Below are 16,023 nucleotides of genomic sequence, written 5' to 3' on the forward strand. Positions count from 1 at the left end.
ATGTAAGACTTCTTTTAAAAACATAATATTGAACATCAAAAAAGTAGCTTCTAAGTCCTCATTCATTCATTGACACAAGGATGTGGTGTGGTGGAAAAAATAAATTAAATTAAAATGTTGCCACAGTTGTATTAACCTATTTGCATAGAAGAACTTCTATGGAAATACGTCCAATTGTGTGTGGACCACTGGTAAAAGGAGGGGAGGCAGAATGGAAAAAAGGAGCTCCTATCTCTTTTCACACAAATTCAGAAAAATAGTCCACACAAGAGTTCAGGAACTACCCCACTCACCCTGTGAGCTAGAAAAGGATTGCACACAGAGATCTTTTAACTTAAAACAACAAAGACAATACAAATAACAAATAATAAGATGTGATGTGAGTGGAGAGGCAGAAAAGGATTTATGGTCCATCCTCAGACAGCTTTTTAAAAGTGAGGGGTGGATCCACAGCAGGTACCGGTTCACCTCCTTCTGTCGAAATTGGTTGGCATGTTGACTGCTTGCACTGTCTACTCACAACCTCATGACCTTCCAGCACACTGCCACAGTGTGTGTTGTCCACCACTGGCTGTGTGTCTGCCTTAGTTTGTCAATTTTCACTCCCTCTCTTTTCTTTCAGCCTGTATAGTCAAGAATCTTCTGTTGTCTGATTTGTTATTCTGGCCGTTCCACACACACTGCCCGCTTGTATGTGATTGTAGTCAGACTGAGGCTCATCCTGGTCCTTGGGGGAGCTTTTGTAGTGGATCTTGCCAATCTGCTCGAGGGCGCTGGCTAGAGAGTCAAGGTCAGCAGAGTCCTGGTTGCGAGCCTCCCACAGGCTCAGTATGACTGCTGACGGACTCCGCTGCTTTGCAAAATAACCCAGGTTTCTGTAGAGGAGCACACAAAGCGGGATTAATAAACTGCACAGTAAGAGGGCACTCTCAGGGACAGAACACTGAGAACATGTTTAATGTTGGCTTCAGATATGGGTTATCCTTGCTGAATATCTATCTTGTAAAAGACATAAGTCAAACTGATTAGGTAAATAATTGTCATTGTTCTAATTTCCTTTCAGAAAATGTTGAGCGTGATTGTGATGCATAGCAAATATACCAGTAGTTTTAAACCTGTGCACCGTAAAGGATAAGGGTCATGTAATAACAGATGCTTCTTTGTTTAAAACAAATCCCATTTAAAAAGTGATTTCCTTAAACATCTGGGCACTGTAGGTTTAGCAAATATTACTTAAACAAGAGGAACTTATTCATTGAACTATGTTTAGCCATGGATTAATACACAATTGGTGCTTTAGTGAGTAGTAAGCAGGAGTGTAGGATTGAGTCAAAAGCCCTATTTGCACAGCATTAGTATTTACCTGGGGAACTCCAGCAGCCTATTAGGTAATAATTGCAGGGGTTGTCTATGATCTTAATCCTGTCATTAAGTTAAAATTCCACTGCAAATTACCTGCTATATTTTGCCAAACACAAAGGTCATGAGATAATATTAGTCTTATGTAAATCAACATCTCAGTGATTAGGGGTTGGTTTAGCTCTGTTGGCAATTATAAATAAAGATTTTCACATCATATAAGGGGGATATTGAATTATATTTCAGTTACAAACTAAATTTGCTTATCCTATTTGATTTTTAGGTATCCCCATTACAATTATGTTCTGTAAATGGTATTTCAATTTGTTTTATAACCGATGGAATTATTAAATATTTTAACCTACAGCAAAAAAAAAAAAACATTACAGTGTAGAGGAATACCTAATAAGAAACAGCACTCTATAAAGAACAGTTATCCACATTATTATACTCATTATAAATCCCAAAATCAACTACTAACCACTAACTAAACAAAATCCAAATGGGTCCTTGTGCCCCCTTAACTTGCCTATCATAAAATATCTGTGACTATCTGTAACCAAAAATTAATTTAACATAAATTGTCTTGGTGCTTTAAACAAAAAACATCTGGTTCTTCATGTAGGTAACAAAAGGTTTCTTAAGACCTTTTAAGACGATGAAAAATATAAAGAAAATAGTACCGTCACAAATGATCAGTAATTACTGTGAAACACAGTCCGGTGGTTTGAATTTAAATAACAGGTGCTGACAAAATGAGAGAAAAGAGGCCTTGTTGTATCATGTAGCAGTTGGGGGCAGTGTTTCACTGCCATGCCTTGGTGCTTTAAAAGAGAAAAAGAAAAAAGCAACATAAGCGACTGCAGACATTGGTCACATCAGGCTCAGTTCAAAGCCACCCAGCTTGGAGAGGAAAGCTTATCTGGATAATTTGGAATCCCAAAGGACTCTTAGATACCAGAGTTTCATGAATCATGCACTTAAAAGGAGATTATAGCTGCCAAAAGATCAGAGCAACCGAAGACAACAACTGGATGGAGTAAAGATTAGTATGGTCTCATTATAATTGCATATATTTTCATTTAGTAATTACATTTTACATGATTAATATCAAAAGAAATTGTGTAATAAGACCAGTTCAAAACCACAATGCACATATGTCACAGCATTCAACAGACAACACAATCACTTGTGTGCTTAAGTGATTGAATATGTGATTAAATACGAGTCCTGCCTCCTACTTCTGAGAGAGAAGATGAAGAACAAAAGGTAGCTGAATATAAAGCCAGATGCATGAGGTGAACAACACTCACAATCAAGTGACGAAAAATCTTTTTCGTCAGTGTGTGTTCACAGTGAGACCATTACAAAGTAAAGGAAGCACAGGTCATACTCTCAGAGAGCAAGCACATCATAAGCCCACCTATCTAAGTGGAGCTGCTGGGCTAAGAGTTGCCAGTCCTTGCCCTTGGCGTTGGCAGTGTCAAAGGTGGCACAGATCCTCTGGCGGATGGACAAAGGGATTTTAAAGGCTTTGGGCCCCGTCTGGGATGTGATGGTGCAGTCTGTCTGCATAAAAACTGGAACCGACTCCTTTTCCGTCTGGAAGAACAGAAACAGACTAGAATCAGACCAGGGACAGATAGGATTTACAAATGTTGGGATGTGATGGTGCAGTCTGTCGGCATAAAAACTGGAACCGACTCTTTTTCCGTCTGGAAGAACAGAAACAGAATAGAATCAGACCAGGGTCAGATAAGATTTAAAAATGTTGCTTTGTACTTGTTTTACCAGCTTTGGGAGCCAGATTAATGGGTTTTCTTGGGTCAGGGCATCTCAGACAGGTATGTTTAACATTTCAAAATGTTTAAAACGTCTAAACCTAACCACAAAAGAAAAGCCATCTTGTAGCCGCTAGTAGCGCAGTTAGTGCAGACATTTCTAAGAAGAATTAAAGCAATACACCTCCCCAGATCTATCATTTGATGATCAAACGCTCCACCATATGGGGTTATAATGTGGTTTTAAATTTTTGGAGTGTATTCCTTCTGTCACCAGAGGCTGTGTTCAGTCAAAAATGTATATTTTTGTTTGTGAAAATTAAGTCATTAGGAAAAATAAACACAATGACAGTGTTGTATGTAACAGTCTGACATCTGGCTCATCTGCCTGCAAAATGTCAAATTCAAAAGATTTTATTTTTTGTGGTTGGGGGTTACTAGGTTTATCTGCATAATACCTTGATAGGCATTGCACAATTTGGATCAGATCATTTATCTGTATAGTTGTTCAGCCTTAGAAGGGAGAGAGAGGAGTTGACCATTTGCCTGAGATCAGTAGAGCAGACTGCTCTGCAGAGCTTTTCAGAAATTTCATAAACAGCTGATGGAGCGGCGGTGCATGTACTGTACACGTGTGATGCTGATTTTATGCAATGTTAAACATGCGGCACCCGAGTGCATTCGACCAGCATAAAATTGGCATGTGTCAGTCTGACCTGTTGGTCAATCGGTGCATCTCTATTAAAAAGTATTAATTCAAAAAGAAAATAACTGTTCTTAGAATCATTATAATACCAAAGCATCTGAGAAGTAATGTAAGGAAGCATTTTGGATCATAAGGGGAAAATTTCTAGTTTAGGTTTCTGTGGGTTGTGTTGTAATTCAAATAAATGACATTGTAAATTAATTTGAACTTGAACATTTGTATACAGGTATATATATATATAAAAATGTGATATTTCCATTAGGTTTTCCATTGCTTGTGGTTTGACTGGAGCTCTTGTAATCGTCTATTTGTTTCTTTATCTTCGCCGATGAATGATTTAATGACAAATGTAGGATTAATGCCACCAACTGTTCAGTGTTTATTGTAATAAACCGACTTTTAATGTTTAACAAAAACCCAGATTCATTCACATTTTCTTTAGCCAAATTTCTAGAAATTTGGTTAAAATTTGTGCTGTAATAAAAACTACATTTTATTGTTCCAACCTGGTGACCCACAATATAAAACAAAGTATAGACTCTCTCTCAAAATGATCATGTCTGTTTACTGTACTCTGTGTTTGTGTGTGTGTGTGTGTGTGTGTGTGTGGTGATGATTTAAAATCTACTCACAGCTCCTATAAACACTTTTATTTCTTCCTCCGATCTGTCAAGCCCTAACTAATCATGAAGGTAAAACCCTAAAAAGCAATTGCAAATAATATTTCACCTCAGTCTGACTGAAACACAATGAGTTTAAATAGTGTTGTGGCCTTGAGGTAGGACAAGTATGTTTGTGACTGGTTGTGAAAAAGCAGTAGGGTAGAATCAATGAGTAACACTCTTCTGGCTTAACAACTACTGTCAAGGTGCTCTTGAGTGAGGATTTCTAACTCCTAGCTGCTCCATTGGAGCTGCTCAGCAGCTGACAGAAGACTGCTGTTAGACTGGGCAGCTCCCAGGTGTTAATGCATGTGAATGTGAATGTGATGCCTGCTGTTTGCTGGAACCTGGGTGAATAAAGGTTAGAAAATGTGTGCAAGTAATGTGGTGAACAGCTGGATCTTTGTTGTCTGTGTTTAGCAAAAATCTGTGAAGAAAAAAAGAAAGTAAGAGAGTAAGAGTAATTGTCCTCGCTGCTCTTTTATTACACAGTGCAAGCTCAGGAGAGCTGGCCCCGCTTTCAATGGACACACTCCAGGAAGGTTACATAAAGGTTGAACGAGAAAGTAAAACATCCCCTGCAGCTCAAGAGCCTCACCTCGGCTACAGCTGTGTAGACCTGCAGAATCTGCTCCTGGCCTTTGACCTGGCGCACGCTGATTTTACAGGAGAGCTGGGTGGTGGCAGGGCTGTATCTCTCCAGAGAGAAGGCACAGTGCAGGGGCTGCTGGTTGCTGCACCACACTTGGGGGAAGGAAAACTCCTGAGGAGGCAGAAAAAAAGAGGGACATCTGAAACATAACATGGTACAGAGCAGTGTGAACATATGCTCAAAATGAGATGACTCAGCTTCCCGTTCTACATGTTACCACGCTGGCACATGCACAGCCACTTACACCCGGCAAAATAAAAGATAGGAGTTGGCGTTGAAGTCTCAATAATTCCATGGTTTGATATATTTATGCATGCTGATGTTTACAGTTCCAGGTCATTGCACTTGCACGTTCTAATGCTTTGACTTACCAAAACTTCATAAACAGCCACGAAATTGAATTTTGTTTTCAGATTCAAAATGCCACCTTCCCAGCACTTGCTTTATTCCTTCCGACCCACATAAGACCAGGACGCCTCACTTGGTCAGTCTCACAGGCACTTATTCCGGTTCCTCCATATAAAAACAATATTGGTCAGAAATCTTTTTTCTATACATACACCAAGATTTTGAATGACACCCTGCATCACATCAGACCACTATCATCCATCACATATTCTAAAAAGACATGCAAACAGCTTCTTCTTAACAGTTAAACTTGCACACATTCATTATCATGTATTGTCCAAGGCTTGTTTGTTTGTCCAGACTGATGTCTTGTATAAATGTCTCTGTTCTTACGTGCCAAAACTGTTATGTTGCTTTAGTTGTCCAAATGTGTCGAGTCCATATCGATGTCCTGTACAAATGTTTGTCCCGACGTGCTGCAACCACGTTCAATGTTTTATGTTTCTGCAGAACAGGAACCTGCTGTAAACCAGTTTTTAAAATTGAGTCAAGCCCGTTTATATTGTAACGTAATGTTATTTTTTTACTTTCCTGTGTAATAAATATGAATGAATGAATGAAAAAATGAATGAATGAAGTGCACTGAATGTAACTGGATGAAACCCTAAAAACAGTCAGAACGTTCAGTCTGGAACGATGGACACTACAAGCACAAAACTTTTGCCATCTTGACTACAAAGCGGAAAGGGGAGAGACCAGGGGTGATTGCATGAACGCGGCACGTAAGTCTGGCTTCTCCCGGATTTCACGAGGAGCATAATGGCAACTGATTCAGAATACGATCTCGTAGTTTACGAAAATAGTTCACCAAAACGTGTTTCTGAAAACATTTTAGGCGAGAAATAGGCCATGGAGATGCTAAATCTGTCTGCTTTTTTTGAATGACAAAAGTCAGTTTAATAGATTTTTGTCAGATTTTGAGAGGCAGTGAGCCGAGCTGACCACTCGTCATTTCCGGGAAATGTTTTCACATAAGTGTTCGTTTTGGGACAATACTAACCTTTGGAAGTGGGCACTACGGCAACAAGTGGTCAGTGCACATTAGCAGCATAATGACGGAAGTATGCAGAATGAGACACAGCCTTGCTCTGTGTGTTGGATGTTTAGCTATTCCTCAGCTTCCTTTACTGATAAAGATACATGAAATAAATGTAGTTTATTCACTGCCCTGGAGGCAGGGCTTAGTGAGTGTGAGGCATGGCTCCGCAATCAAAATCCTATTCCACAGCTGGTGTGGGCCATGATACCAGATTATGCAAATCGGACATCACTAAAATTAATGTTGAGTCACTTTGTGCATATATATGCAAAGACAATGTTGGACTCAGTGGTTTTCTCTGAACCCCTTGCCAAACCTGATCAGCTGTACAGCCGCATGTTAGCCTTCCACCGCTGGTTGTCAGGGTGGTGCCCAGCTAATAATTTGGGCAATGTAAATAACTGGAGTGATTTCTGGGGAAAGCCTGGTCTAATTAAGAAAGACGGCCTTCATCCCACTCTGAACGGAGCTCATATGCAGAGTTTGTGTGTGTGTGTGTGGAGGGGGGGGCATCGCCCCTTATGGTGGCTGAAATGGGTAATTGCATTGTTTCAAAAATGAGTGGAATAATTGAGTCTGGCATGACCAGATATTTCATAGATATTTTAAATCAACAAAATGGTGTTAGGTAACACCTCTGATTTCATATACTGCTTTAGTAAAAACGTTTTTTTCAGGGCTCTGGCTTTCACATGAGACCACTGTCAATGCATATGCAGGACGCAAAGAACAAAAATTACAGTTGCACTAATCTGGACATCTTGCCGTGCCAGAGACACTTTAAAGATAGAGTCTAGAACACACTATAATTTACAAGGACCCAACAATTCTAGAAATTCCCCCCAGAGCAAGCATTTAGTGCAACGGTGGCGAGGAAAAACTGAATTTTAGGAAGAAACCTCGGACAGTCCCAGGCTCTTTGTAGGCCGTGTCTGACAGTGCCAGTTGGGTTGTAATGAATAGTGGCAATAATATTCACAATAAAAGATAATGGAACAGTGACTAGAAATAGAAGTTTGTAGTAGTTTATGGCATAGCAGGGCACGATTTTGGAGTCTCCCTAATCCAAGGAAACATGCTGGACGAAAAAGAACATAAGGACTCTGGGGAATAACTCCCCAAAGCTACGTTAGTAACAGGCATTTCTAGGACATGGATTCACACAAATGGAAAGATACAGAATAATTAAGAGAGACAGGGAAAAGAGAGAAGCCTGGTTGGGGTAGAACTCTCTCAGGCCAGATCAGACTGTACTGCCCTGCCTCCCTCTAGTTTGATTATATTATTGATTATATGGTAAATGAATCTGACGACTGTGACAAGAAGCAGGTGGGCCGGGCTAGACCGACACTGCTACTCATCACTCCCTACCTATGAGCTTTATCAAGAGGAGAGTTTTAAGTTTACTCATAAATGTTGTGACAGTGTCTGCCTCCCAAACCCAGACCGGAAGCTGATTCCACAGGTGAGGAGCCTGATAGCTGAAGGCTCTGGCTCCCATTATACTTTTAAAAACCCTAGGAACCACAAACACTGATCTCAATGAGGTTACTTAAAGAACCATTATCCGTTGTTAACACTTCATTACTATATATATTCAATATATCTTTATTAACAGGTTATGTACTGCAGTCATTTAATGTAGCTGTGATAAAACCTCTCCCCACAAAAAGGCCCTCCCTTGAACATGAGGTCTTAGCCAACTATAGAGAAGGTATAGAAGGTAAATGTGCTGTATTTATGTAGCGCTTTTCCAGTCTTAACAACTGCTCAAAGCGCTTTTACATCTACAGGAAACATTCACCATTCACACACATTCATACACTGTGGCTGGGGCTGCCGTACAAGGTGCCACTTGCTCATCAGATAAACATTCACACACATTCACACTCCGATGCGCAGCACCGGGGGCAACTCGGGGTTCAGCGTCTTGCCCAGGGACACTTCGACAATGACTGCAGGGGCGGGGATCGAACCACCAACCTTCCGATTGGCAGGCAACCGCTCTACCACCGAGCCACAGCCGCCCCTAATCAGTTATGGTAATCAGTTATGTGATTTTCTACAAAGGACTATTTGAGGACTTTCAGTCAGGATTTAGAATGCATTATAGCACAGAGACGGCACTTGTGAACATTTCTAATGACTTAACTGCTCCGGACAAAGGACTTGTCGTACTTGTACGTGTCTTACGAGATCTTAGTGCTGCATTCAACACTATTGACCATACCATCCTGTTACAAAGACTGGAACAAATACTAGGCATTGAAGCTAAGTCTCACACTAATCTGGTTTAAGTCCTATTCATCTGATCGATCTCAGACGGATGGAGCCAGACACAATGTTCTGATGTTAAACTCAGACAAAACTGAAGTTATTGTGCTGGGCCCTAAACACTTCTGAATCTCATTATCCAAAGATATAGCTACTCTGGATGGTAGTGCCCTGGCTTCCAGCACTACTGTCAGACATCTAGGAGTTATTTTTGATCAGGATATATCTTTTAACGCCCATCTAAAACAAACCTCAAGAACATAATTTTTTCCATCTTTGAAACATTGCCAAAATTAGGATCTTCCTGTCTCAAAACGATGCTGAAAAACTAGTCCATGCATTTGTTACTTTCAGGCTGGACTACTGTAAATTCTTACTATCACGTTGCTCAGATAAAACCCTTAAGACTCTCCTGCTGATCCGGGAAACTGCAGCGTGTGTTCTGACAAAAACTAAGAAAAGAGATCATATATCTCCTGTATTAGCTTTTCTGCATTGGCTTTCTGTAAAATCCAGGATTGAATTTAAAATTGACCTACAAAGCTCTAAATGTTTAAGCACCCTCATATCTTGAAGAGCTCATAGTACCTTATTGTCCCACTAGAGCACTATGCTCCCAGAATTCAGAGTTATTTGTGGTTCCTAGAGTTGCTAAAAGTAGAATGGGAACCCAAACCTTCAGCTATCAGGCTCTTCTACTGTGGAATCAGCTTCCAGTCTGGGTTCAGAGGCAGACATTGTCACCACATTTAAGAGTAAACTTAAAACTTTCCTCTTTGAGAAAGCTTATATTAAGGGAGTGAGGAGTTGCAGCATTCAGCCAGACCAGTCGGGGAAGATGTTAGTTTGCAGACGCAATACCCCTTCTCTTCTCTGCTTCTCTTTATGGTTGTTAGCTTAATCTACCCTACAATCAATGACACAATCAAAGTAGAAGAAGGAAGGGCAGTACAGCCTGATATGGCAGGAGAAAGTTCTAGCCCGACAAGGCTCCTCTCCTTACCCTGTCTCTCTTTATTATGCTGTTATAGTATTAGATTGCCACGGGACTTCCTTTGACACACTGAGCTTCTCTCTCCTCTCTCTTTCCATTTGTGTGCATCCATATCCCAGAAATGTTTGTTACTAATTTAGATCTGGGGAGCTTATTCCCTGGAGTCGTTATTTTTTTTGTTTTTGTTTTCCCAGCATGTTTCCTTGGATTTGCGTGACACCAAAATCAGGGTTTTAGCTGTCCCGGTCGACCTGCTCCGCGCCCTGCTATGCTCTGCTGTGCCATGAACTACTAAAACTACTATTGGTAGTCATTGCTCCTTTAGCTTTATTGTGACTATTATTGCCAATGTTCATCACCTAAACTGTGAGTTTTATTCAGATAGATCTATCTATCTGTTACTATCTGTAAAGTGTCTTGAGATAACTCTTGTTATGATTTGATACTATAAATAAAATGGAATTGTAATTGAATTGAAACTAACTATTGCCATACTGCCATTCCGAGGCCCTCATAAATAAGGCCGTGGAGAGGGTCTTTGAATCAGAGCTTTTGCCTTGCATTCAGATCTTTAAGCAATTACAGCGTACAATGGGGACACAGCTCAGCTGTTCGGCAAATGAAAACTGATACAAAACAGCATTCACTGGCCGCTGCGGTGCATTTGATTTCATACTGTTTGCATTTTAATGCTCCTGCAAGCAAAACAAACAAAAAGCTATTAATCTCGAGTCACGGCCGTCTTTCCCGTCTCTGAATGTGGGCTGACAGCAGGATGCACGCTAGAAGCACAAAATGATGCACATAAACACAAATATGAAGTGAGCCAAAACCAGAGGAACATTATTTTCATTTTAGTTTCAGACAGATTTGAGTAGAGTCTGGTAGGTTTGGTGATGGTGATTTTGGGGCTGTTTAATGTTAAACAACTCTGTAGGGATCCTTTTCATAATTTTGTCTTAAACTTTGAATAATAATCTGAACCTGTCAGTGGTAAAAACAGCACTGTTAGTGGACTCAAACTGACGGTGTGCATTTTCCAATGCAGCCCAATTTGTGGCTGCTGGTTACAGCGTTCTCCCTCAATACTGGACCACAGATTTCAAAAGATTTTAAAATTTTGGTTCACATTATTTACTTATGGCATTTTTCTATTAATCGTACCTGCTCAGCTCGACTCCACTGGTTGTCATAGCAGGAAACTGCCGTGACCTAACGTGACACACACACACAGAAGGTCGAAGGTGTGTTGTTTTTGATCCCAAACATGGGGCTGTTGCACAACCAGAGGAAAAGATAGTTTCAAAAGAAGCTGGAGGCCGCAAAACGCTAGCAAAAAAATGTAAACACTGTGAGTTTGTTCAGGACACCCCCGTCTGTCACCAGCAATGATGAGGCAGTGAATAGTGACAATTCTCTCCGACCATTCAGTAGTCTGCAGGTTATTCACATCACCTTTTGCTATCGCCTTAGCTTGCTTGGAACGTCGACTGAGGTAGTACTAAAAAAAGTACCTGTTAGCAGGTACCAGGGACTTTTTTTCGTGAAGGAAAACCAAAAATGGCGAGTAGAGTCGAGGCGAGTCGAGTAGATACTATGCAATGGAAAAAGCCATTTGACACCATGCATGGAAAACAAGTTTCAGGTTGAAAAATAATGAAAAACCATTATTGATGCAAATCAGCCCATATTTAATTAGACAATGACTAATTTGCATAATTAAACATACAAGTTCAGAAAACTTTAAATACAAAAAATGATTGTCTTAATTTGAGTAATCAACTGGGGACGTTTCAGCGATATCTTTTAGTTAAAATGCTTCCTACTGTAGTGTTTCACCTTAACATGGACTGTAATGGGAAACTGGCAACACTGATTTCAATATTTTAAACACTTTCCACCACTAGGATTTCTTAGTACTTTTATGTTATAGAGGAGACCTTTATAAATAATAAACATTTGTCAGATTTTCTGTTGCAACTTGTTGGACATTCACCCCTTTTTCTCACAAAATGCTTGTACTAAAGCCTCAGTAAGGCTATATAACAACAAGGCTACTGTTTCAAAATCAAAGAAAACACTTCAATTCATAGAACTCACATAAGAACATAGCTCTAGCAGAGCGCTAAATATTTTTTCGAACTGTCAAAATCAGCAGGGGTAGCCATGTAGAAACAGCTGTCTGCAGCTTGCACTCGCTCTCTCTCGTTTCACTTCCCTGTCGTTTCCCTTTCTGTGGATTGTAGAGATATTAATCTTTCTCTATGATACCTTTCACATTTCCTTTATTATTTATTATGTTTTTGTATTTTAATTATATACAGTATGAATGTTTAATGCTCAAATTGAGCCTATTATTTATTTATATTTACTATTATTAATATTTACTACACTACTCAGGCTCATGCACTGCCAATGCCACTTATCAAGATGTGGTTGTTGTTATATCTCTGTCCACTGGGGGGATTTTAATGGGGTAGTTGTGGGTAAACTCAAGCTTTCATTTTTTTTCTTAAGTCACTGGCCCAAAAGCTAAATTATGTCTCTTTAGTAAAAGTGTTGATATTGATGAGATATTAAATCATCAAACATGTATTTCAGTTGGATGAAAGGTGTACGGTTGCACAACTGAAATAACTCGTGGCTGTTTGCTCAAAGCTGCTAAATTGTATTGACGTGTCGCAGTGGTATTCTTCCCGGAAGGCATTGAGAACAAATATTGTGATTGGTTCTATTTGGGGAATGGATTGCATTTTGATAATGCTTTTGTAGTCTACAACCACTTAAAGCCTTTGCTTTACAACACGTCGGGAGCAGTTAGGGGTTTTTGGTATCTTGCTTATGCTTTTACGTGTTTTCTGTCATTTATACAATGTAATGGTGCTGTATTTTCATGTTTAACGTGTCCTAAAATTCAAATAATGAGGTAAATTTATTTTAGGGAATTCCCAGGGAGCTAAAATGTTCAGATTTCCAACAGTTCTAAACGCTCCGGTTTCAACAGTATTTTTCTACTGTTGGCTTATTGTTACGCAACTCTAAGCCGGCCTTCTATGATTAGTCATCTGTTCCAGATAAGCATGACTGAACATTTTTTTTGTCGCAAATCTACTGTGTTTATTAACAGTAAAATATGTGATCTTGGCTGCCAGTGTTGTTAAATTCTCCCAAATTCCGGGTCACATTACTCCTGAAACATTTCCAGTTATGTAGTGTTTGGTTTAAAAGCCTTTATCAGAAAGTGCTGCTAGATTCTTTAAGTGTTCACTGCTAAGTATAGTAGATACATGATAACGGCAGTAAAGAATGTCATCTTGAAGAACAGAGTAAACAACAGTGGAAGTTTACCACTGCGCCAAACTTTAACCGTTAAGTTAATAACTATGCCCAAAGGTTCCTGAAAACTGAGTTGCACCAGCAATTCATACAAAAACTCTGATCTCCGATTTGTCCTCCTGCCATGTCCTAAAATAGATCGTGATAGATGTGCTTTGGCTCCAGGCTATAAACCAGACCGGCTTCATCGAGGAAAAGTAGTAACAAGAAACAAAAAAGAGTAACAAGAAAATGCCAAAAAGCTGTTGTGTAGCGTTTAATTGAGACTTTGCACTGATTTATGAGGCTCATAAGATACGTGAATATTCTCAGTCAGTGTGGTAAATGATGCTGCCAGTGGGGAAAGTTACTACTGATGGAAAACTAACTAAATCTTAGCCCATAGATCGATCAGTTGGTTATAATAATTACAAATGATATTGCATTGACTTCTATGGGATTGTCTTTTTTCTATCCCCAAAAGTTTAGCAAAGTAATGTGTAGGCCTGACGTACACAGGTGCAGCAGCCATGGCCAGTATGAGAAAAAGTTTTTTTTTTTTTTTACATGAGAGCATGTAAACATATTCTAGTACAAACACAAAATACAATTATGAACCTGGAAATGCGTCTTAGGACACTTTGACACTCTTTCTGAAAGTGTTTGCCACAGCGTAGAACATTTTGGCCCATCGGTCTCTTAACAATCTTATGCTGAATCAGTTATTTATGTTATGATTAACCTTGAATGCGGAAGTAGCCCAATGATAGATCTATGTTTTTTTCAAATGAAAAAGACCATACATAATATTTATAAACGCAGACTTGATCATTTATTAAAAACTAAGACAATTATTGCCCTTTATTAGTTGAAAACAATCTAAATTTGATTATTTTACAGAAAATTATGTCTGTTTTTAATAATTTATTAAAGAAAGTATACTACCTGTTAATGTACTGAAAGGGTGTGTATACTGCTTTGGAAGAACAAAGTTGAACTGTGTGTGAAATTTAAATTAAGAATTATGATACCATATTAAAGTTACAGAAAAAAACCTACAATACACAAAGTACAAGACAATCTCTATCTAACACAACAAAGCACCATTCACATCATTTGTTCGATAGGTGACCCATGGGAGAAGCAAGACACACACACCATAGTGATGACCTCTTAGCATCAAAAACAGGATTTTGCAAATTAACACTCTCTTTTCATTTAATATCTTGTTGGTTACTGCTATGGTTACCTGACATGTGGTAAAGGGTTTGATGCTCCATAGGAACTGGGGAACATCTTGGATGGACACCTGGAGGCTGAAGGTGTTCGCTTGGAAAGGCAACATCTTTGGCTCCTCAAGGAGCTGACCACCTCTGGTCTTCTCTGCAGCCACCACTCCCTGGAGAAGAAAGGAAAAGGAAAGGAACAGGGACAGCATAATAAGTAAATAGGAGAGAATGGAAGGAAATGGGTAAAAGAGAAAAAGGGGATAAGAGACAAAGATGATATAGAAGGAAACAACAAATTAGAGGAAAAATTTACGAATGCGAGAGAAGGTACACTACCTTCGAATATCAGACCCAACACCTCTTCCAAACTCTTTCTTCTGTCACTTCCACTAATTGACTCATTACACAAACTTAACAACAAATTAACACAAAAACAGGCGGCCAAAGAAGTGACGTCCTGTCTCCATTGAATAACTCATACAACTGGTGCTCACATTAGCATCACATTTGCAGCCTCAACATGACAGATTGAAGCTTGACTTTAATGCTGTGGAAACGCATGTGTCGGGGGGGCTAACGTCCATCTCCCAAATTGAATTTATGATGATGAAGGAGCACTTTGATTGTCGCTAGCAGGTATTCATCTATCATCATTGTTCAGTGTCCCGGTGGGATGGTTCTGTGTCTGGCCCGTCTATCCTTAGCCATCTCAATCACAAAAGGAAAAGACAAGAATTAGAGCAGTGACTAGTGCCAGGACACGCTGATTTGTGTCTGTGCTTGCAACAGCTTGGTTTGACATGTGTCTGTGTGTCTGCATGGTTAAGTGTGTGTATACACTTTTACGCATGTGTTGGCAGAACAGCGTGCCGGTGGTTATGATATTGCTGTAGGTGTGAAAACAATTAATTGTTGGCAAAATGCACATGAAAGACATTTATATTAAAAACAAATGTAGCAACATGCAACCTGAATAATGACATTCCTCTTTACCATCTGCCGCTGTTGTTTGAAATGGTTTAAACTTCTTGGGCGGACGGTTCCCGTGCACGGGACGTAAACTCGCCGTTTTTCGAAAGTGCTGACTTCTTTCCTAAATTGTAAGCATTAAACCGTCATAAACACGCTCATGCCATACATCATTTGAAAGCTTAGAGTCTTCTGATTCCATCGAGCCCACACACGAAGCAATAAGGTGACTCACAATGGTGATAATCATGTTCTGAAGTAAAGAAACACAGAAAGATTTGAGTCTAATCGAGTGTGTGTTTCCTACCTGTCTCCTCGTGTCTTTAATCACGGCGGTGAAAGATCGCCCAAAACCTTAGTTTCCTACATCGAAAACACCCTAAGGTATTAGAATATCCAAGCCTTGTAATCCATAATTATCTGGTCCCCTCACAATCTTGTAGTTTCAGCCCAAGTTTTGACGTAGAGAAATCTAGAGAGTGCATCATTTATTGGTTTTTATCGTGTGTATCTTTTTCCGTGAACACGGTACAGCAAAACCAAAGACACAGTTACATTCTCTGGCTTGTGTAGTTTGCAAGGAACGTTGTTCCCAGCCAATAGGATCAGTCTATCTCAAGATACCCCCAAGCTAA

At 39.6% G+C, this 16,023-nt stretch overlaps 1 protein-coding gene across 1 annotated transcript in view; it reads right to left on the bottom strand.

The window, feature by feature from the left end:
- Positions 1–327: 327 nt before the first annotated feature.
- The window catches only part of unc5db (unc-5 netrin receptor Db), a 156,839-nt gene continuing 141,143 nt past the window's right edge, over positions 328–16,023 (bottom strand). The window contains 5 exon segments of the mRNA XM_034872213.1: positions 328–696; positions 698–875; positions 2,783–2,961; positions 5,107–5,271; positions 14,440–14,589. Coding sequence (XP_034728104.1) covers positions 658–696; positions 698–875; positions 2,783–2,961; positions 5,107–5,271; positions 14,440–14,589 — 711 coding nt within the window. The 3' untranslated portion in view covers positions 328–657.

This window comes from Etheostoma cragini, chromosome 5 (genome assembly GCF_013103735.1).
Source record: "Etheostoma cragini isolate CJK2018 chromosome 5, CSU_Ecrag_1.0, whole genome shotgun sequence".
Taxonomy (NCBI): domain Eukaryota; kingdom Metazoa; phylum Chordata; class Actinopteri; order Perciformes; family Percidae; genus Etheostoma; species Etheostoma cragini.